Source organism: Camelus dromedarius, chromosome 10 (assembly GCF_036321535.1).
Source record: "Camelus dromedarius isolate mCamDro1 chromosome 10, mCamDro1.pat, whole genome shotgun sequence".
Lineage (NCBI taxonomy): Eukaryota > Metazoa > Chordata > Mammalia > Artiodactyla > Camelidae > Camelus > Camelus dromedarius.
The window spans coordinates 58,525,731-58,532,632 of NC_087445.1; the positions used below are offsets into that span (position 1 = coordinate 58,525,731).

Sequence of the window (6,902 nt, forward strand, 5' to 3'; positions counted from 1 at the left end):
CTGATCGGACTACTCTATAAATATTTGTAAGACCAACTATTGACTTTTTTTTTTTAATTCTATCATTTGTGGTATAGGTATTCTAACTTACTAATTTCTGCTTGTACATGGCTGTTACTTTATCACCTGTTCTCCTTTGTTTTCTGTAGTTTTTGTTTCTTTTCCAAAGTCTTAAGTAAAATTTTAGTTCATTCGCTTTCATTCTTTTTATCTAATGGAAAGAAATAAGGCTATGAATTTATCATTGAGCACTTCTTTGGTCACATCTCATACATGCAGTTAGGAAGTTATTTCATAATCTGTAAACTATGGCCACTTCGTACTGTTTGATTAAAAAAAGTATTAATTTTTTTTCTTTTTTTTTAGATGTCCTATTGGACTTTACTTAATCTACTATTCATTGCATTTTGATCAAAGAATAGATCTGCATGATTTCTGCTTTCGAAATTTGCTGAGATTCACCTTTGTGGCCTGATGAAAAAGGTCATGTCAGCCAGTATCCCACAAATACTTGAAAATTGGGTTTATTCTCTGTTTAGGGTACAAAGCTCATTCTTCACTATTAAGATATTCTTGTTGATTGTATTATTAAAATATTCTCTATCCATGTTTTTGTCTTTATACAATCAACCAAAAGGACTTAAATATAATTAATGATGTTATTTTAATGGATATACCATGGACTTTGCACTTGATAGTGATGAGTAGGGCATCTTTTGGTTTCCAGCAGTAATGCAGATTTTAATTTCTTCGTATATTGCATTTACCTTTTTAATAGGAGTTTGACAGTTCAATTGTTGGATGAATTAACTTCCACTCATCTGTATCCTAATATTTTCATTTCTCATCTTCTTCCATTATTTTTATTGTTTGTAAATCAACCATAAATGTGTATAAAAGCTCAGTTTTAGACAATCCTGCCTTCAAGTATAATTCCATTAACATATTTTACTTAATAATTCAATAATTTCCATGATCGTCATCAGGTCATAAACAATATGATGAGAGTAAAGAACACTAGTCCAGGATACGCACTTGTCTTGGAAAAATTATTTCTTTTTCTGAGTCTCATCTTTAAAACTCTGTGAATTCTATAAGCTACATTTTCTTACAACTGGACCTCACTGGATTCTTACAATTGGACCTTATAGGGAGGACCTATATAGGGAGAACCTGATACATAAAAACATAGTCTTCAAATTAAATTTAGTTTACTGACTTGAATACAAGAACTGCCTCTTACCACTTGAAGAATAAATGAAAAGAATTGTTGTTTACTTACAGCATTCCCACCCATGACGTCCTCAAAGCCGAGTGTGGACTTCCCAAGTGTGGATTCCTCCTCCTCTTCCTCCTTCTCTGTGTCCCCTACATACTCCATGACTGTAATCATCTCCATCATGTCCAGCTTTGCAATATTTGTGCTGCTCACCATAACTACTCTTTATTGCTGCCGAAGACGAAAACAATGGAAAAATAAGAAAAGGTGAGAATCTAGTTAATTGCGTGTCGTAATATTTTAAAACCTTGACGTATTTAAGATCAAAACTGGGGATGGAAGGAGGGATGTATTTAACACTGCCAGTCTCCTTATGACATCCACTCCCTTGCTTTAAAATTAAGCAACCCCACCATGATCTGTACAAATGTCAATGAGTTTTGGCATTGGAGCATATCTCCTAAGGTTAGATTTTCACAGCCGTTAGAATCTAAACCACAGTTTGGAAGCGAACATCTTTTTCTGCTCCATGTAAGCCCTCGCTGCCCCACTGCCACTGCCAGATTGGATAGCAACAACATTCCTGAAAAAAATGAGTCTTTAGACTCCAAACCAAACCAAATTCTTCATTGCTCTAAAACGGAAAGATCCTTGGTGAACTTAGTGTAATGTGTTCTGTGTCCTCCTCAACACCATGTCTCTCTAGAACCTAAGCCCAAGCTCTCACCTGGTCCTCGGGTCATTCCTGATCATACTTGTCTCACCTGCAGAGAATCAGCGGCAGTAACCCTCACCACGCTTCCTTCGGAGCTCCTGCTAGACAGACTTCACCCCAATCCCATGTACCAGAGGATGCCACTCCTTTTGAACCCCAAATTGCTCAGCCTGGAATATCCCAGGAACAACATTGAGTATGTGAGAGATATTGGAGAGGGAGCATTTGGAAGGGTCTTTCAAGCAAGGTAAATTTGCCGGTGTAAAAACACTCTAACTATTGAAATATGTTGTGTCTGAAAAGTTACCAGACTATAACTTTGAAGTCTATGAATATGTATAATAATTATTATCAAATTAGTTCATTTTTCACATCATTAGCCTTATTTGTACAGAGTTCTGTACTTTGAATCTTAGTCATTTCCCCTTTCTGCTGGAAAATAGGGTTGCGTATATGGAAAGAATCTTTATAAAGTGTTCAAATTAAAAGCAATTAGCAAAGTTTCAATTATATTTCCTTTTCAGAAGAGAATTTGGCATACATTTTAAATCATAATTTCTTGCACGGCTTTTAGTAAGTATGTCCAGAATTCTCTTCCATTTTTAATTGCTATCATCTCCACTTCATGTAAAATTTATTCTGAACCAGTGTTTCCGTTTAGGAACTCAGAGTCCGAAATTTGTAGATATTAAATAGTTGTTCATGGAATGGCAAAACAGAAAAAGGAAAAAATAATGCAAAAACATCAGAAAACAATGAGCTTATGAAAAGAGTATGAGTGTTAAGTATATTATATTTGTAGTACATTTAAAGAGTGCTTTATAACATACTTGTATTATTATATTCAGGTCTCACAACCCTGGATATAGATTTTATTATCCCCATTTTATAGATGTACAATAAAACTGAAAAGATTTGTATAAATAAAAAAAGAAAATTTAAAAAAAAAAGAAAGGAGAATGTATTAAAGCCAGTGATAGCCCATTTCGTGTCTTTGTGTGGACTGAAATAAAATCCCCTCTCTGCACAGATGTGGCTCTGCAGACACACAGCTGCACCACAGAATGTGGACATGGTTTTAATTACCAACTATCACTCAGATCTGGGGCTCTTGGGCAGGACACAGCCTTACCTGCACTCATAGTGGCCGTGCTATGGAGGTTACATGATGAATGAAAATGTTACAAATATTAACTGAGAACCAAAAGTACGCAAGGCACCATTTTAGGTTCTTAGGGGATATAGAAAAGAGTAAGTCATGATCCCTGCCTTCAAGGAATTTAGATTCTAGCAAGAGATTAAGAGGTTAGGATGGTAATGATAATCCTGTTGGCTCTGGGCACTTTGGAATTCCCGCAATTTATAAATAATGCATTTTTCAAACTTAATCTATGTTGAAAAGAACGCCAGTGATTTTTATTAAGTGGAGTCAAGGAATTTTAAGTATGATCTGCCACTGGCATCTTTCTTTGGCTCTGTGGCTCAGGGAAAGCTGCATGAGCAGAGGGATGTGTATGAATGGGGATAGTTATAATGTATACATATAGTTATAATGTATATAATGACTACGTGTAACACTGATGATCTCTGATTTCTTCCTAAATAAATGTATCTCTTAGGGCTCCCGGCTTACTTCCCTACGAACCTTTCACTATGGTGGCCGTGAAGATGCTCAAAGAAGAAGCCTCAGCAGATATGCAAGCCGACTTTCAGAGGGAGGCAGCCCTCATGGCGGAATTTGATAACCCTAACATCGTGAAACTCTTAGGTATGAAAATGGAAGGGGAGAAATGTGTTGCCTCGGAAAACAGAGGCTTGCCAAGTTTTTTTTTGCCTTTATGCTGCCTTTATGTTTTTTTTTTTTCTTTCATTTCTTGATCAGGGAAAAGTCTCTGTTCCTCTCCATAGACTGTTTTCTGTATCAGGGACTAGAACATTTCATTAAATTATCTGAGTTCAAAAAATCGAGTTTTTAAAATTTCTCAAAGAAACGTATGGTCATTTTATTCATTTTCTTTTATTAATTTTTAATTTTAATTTATTTTTATTTTTAAATTTAATTTATATAGTATATATAAGTACACTGATTGCTAAAGTCCCTGGAATTAAAAACTAACATCCAAATAAACAAGCCAAGACGATAGTATTCTTATTTCTCTTCCTTTATGAAAGAGACTTCTAATTTTTGCCTAAAAAAATTGGGTTAATAATCTATTTTTATGCTGATGTGAAATTGTGACCTTCTGATCTAATATTTCAAGTTGTCCAGTTTCCCTCTCAAAGACAGCAAGATTTTAAGATTAACAAAAGCCCACTTGGCACTAAATCTAAGTCTCTATTTATATTAACATTTTTTTCCTCTCTGGGATGAACGTTATAAAATTTACCTAAATGTTTTACTACACTAAGCTGAATACCACATCTAAGATCTTGGATTGTTTTTGTCATCCCTTCCAAAGTGCATACAACAGCCTTCTTATTACCATTCTTCAGAAAGCAAGCAGAAACACAGAGCAATTGCATTACATACTCAAAGCAAACTTCCATTCATAAATCCGCTCACCAAATATTTATGGAGTATGTGCTCTGCCAGACACGTGGTAGGTGTGTGGAATTTAAAGAAGACTTAAGACATGATCTCTGTTTTCAAAGTGCTAAAATGTTGGGGACGAACCTCAAATAAATGGAGCATTATAACAAGCTGATCGGTACTATGTTAAGGGTGATGCAAGGAAAATCTGGACGTGGAAGGGTCAGGTGCTGGGGCACCGTGGGAGGAGTCACAAATAAGTTGGCTCTTAAAAGATAAATAGGAGATGTTTACACAAAGAAATGGGGGAGAAAAGTGGGGGAAGGGTACAGCTCAATTGGTAGAGTGCGTGCTTGGTACACATGAGATCCTAGGTTCAATCCCCAGTACTGCCATTAAAAACAAACAAACCTAAGTACCTCCCCTCCAAAAATTTTTTTAAATTAAATAAATTAAAAAATAAATACATAAAATGTTTTTAAAATATAATAATTTCATGTTCAAATGGGGAATGTCTGTGTGGATACTTTAAGTGTATGGTATGAAAGAACGAACCCAGAAAACTCAGTGCCCCGGATCATTTTAAACTCACACTGAAAATAATCTGGTCATTACTGTTGATAGTTTCATAAGCCTTTATCAACTTGCTCATTTAAGTTATCTGTTGTGTAGCTGAAGAATTAGTTTGATAACATATATATATGTATATATAGTAAATAAACCTAATTACCTCCCCCCGCAAAAAAAAAAAAAAAAAAAAAAGAGAGAGAGAGAGAAAGAAATGGGGTCAGAGTTTGACTACGATGCTGTGGACAGAAAACCAGGGCCCACACTCTCTGATCCGGTCATCTGCCTTTGCACTCTTCTTTCCAATGTGTCACTTGAGGAACCCATCCTCTAACAGGGGGCGTTGTTTCGGTTGCAGGCGTGTGCGCGGTGGGGAAGCCCATGTGCCTGCTCTTCGAGTACATGGCCTACGGTGACCTCAACGAGTTCCTGCGCAGCATGGCCCCGCCCACCGGGCGCAGCCTCAGCCCCGGCGACCCGGCCACCGCGGGGCCGGCCTCCAGCCCCGGGCCGCCGCCCCTGTCCTGCGCCGAGCAGCTGTGCATCGCCAGGCAGGTGGCAGCTGGCATGGCCTACCTGTCGGAGCGCAAGTTCGTCCACCGGGATTTAGCCACCAGGAACTGCCTGGTGGGTGAGAACATGGTGGTGAAGATCGCCGACTTCGGCCTGTCGAGGAACATCTACTCGGCGGACTACTACAAAGCCAACGAGAACGACGCCATCCCCATCCGCTGGATGCCGCCCGAGTCCATCTTCTACAACCGCTACACCACGGAGTCCGACGTCTGGGCCTACGGGGTGGTCCTGTGGGAGATCTTCTCCTACGGCCTGCAGCCCTACTACGGGATGGCCCACGAGGAGGTCATTTACTACGTGCGGGACGGCAACATCCTCTCCTGCCCCGAGGACTGCCCCCTGGAACTGTACAACCTCATGCGCCTGTGTTGGAGCAAGCTGCCCACGGACAGACCCAGTTTCACCAGCATCCACCGAATTCTGGAACGCATGTGTGAGAGGGCAGAGGGAGGGGTGGGTGTCTAAGGGCGAGGGTGTGCCCGGCGGAATCTGCAGCCTCCTCTCAGACTCTGTGAGCCCGAGAGTCCCACGCCAGAGGCCCGGGGAGACCCTGATAGCGAAGAAGAGCAGCACACGTGGGTACCACGCTGTTGGTTCTCAGAAAGAAAAAAAAAAAAAAAGATACCGCAGAACCCACGTGGTAGATGCAAAGTGGGTGATGGGAAAGGTAGGCGAGGAAATGTGCTACACAACATAACTACTCTTCCTCGTGGGGAAAGTTTGCATTACATTTTGTCCAGGGAGCACCGTCCCGTTCCGTTCCTGGATTCACTGGCAGCAGAGTAAGACTCGGCTGTATTAAATTTTAGTATGAAATACAATGGAGAGCTTCATTTTTAATAGCGTTAATTCCTGTCCATTAGGAACGTAGCGTGTCTTCCCGTAAGAAGTTTTAGCTCAGGTACAGAAGACTAAAAAGAAGGAAAAACCATTTATTTTTCTCTCCACCTAAAGACTGGTGTTGGTTTTTTTAATTGAATTTCTGTCTTGCGTTTCATGCATCCTTTTATATTTGCTTGTGTTCTACCGACTTGTAGTTTATTTTATCGATAAGGGGTTTCCAAGGAATAAAATGACAAATCAGCAAGGCTGTCTTCTTACTGTTCCCTTTTCCTGCCTCTGTGCCTCAATTTTAGAAGCTTTTCCTCTGGGTGCACCTGTCATGAATTTAATCAGCTTACTTTATTCCTGCAGTTTTGTCTGAAAAAAAAAAACAAAACTCTTTTGTGGCTAATTAATTTACCTTTCTCTTTGAAGATTTTATGGGTACCTTTTTCTTTGCTCTCATCTTTATT

At 39.2% G+C, this 6,902-nt stretch overlaps 1 protein-coding gene across 1 annotated transcript in view; it reads left to right on the forward strand.

The window, feature by feature from the left end:
• The window catches only part of MUSK (muscle associated receptor tyrosine kinase), an 87,676-nt gene extending 81,246 nt beyond the window's left edge, over positions 1–6,430 (forward strand). The window contains exons 11-14 of the mRNA XM_064490389.1: positions 1,285–1,486; positions 1,990–2,181; positions 3,554–3,702; positions 5,390–6,430. Coding sequence (XP_064346459.1) covers positions 1,285–1,486; positions 1,990–2,181; positions 3,554–3,702; positions 5,390–6,072 — 1,226 coding nt within the window. The 3' untranslated portion in view covers positions 6,073–6,430. The remainder of the gene's footprint in view (positions 1–1,284; positions 1,487–1,989; positions 2,182–3,553; positions 3,703–5,389) is intronic.
• Positions 6,431–6,902: the final 472 nt, after the last annotated feature.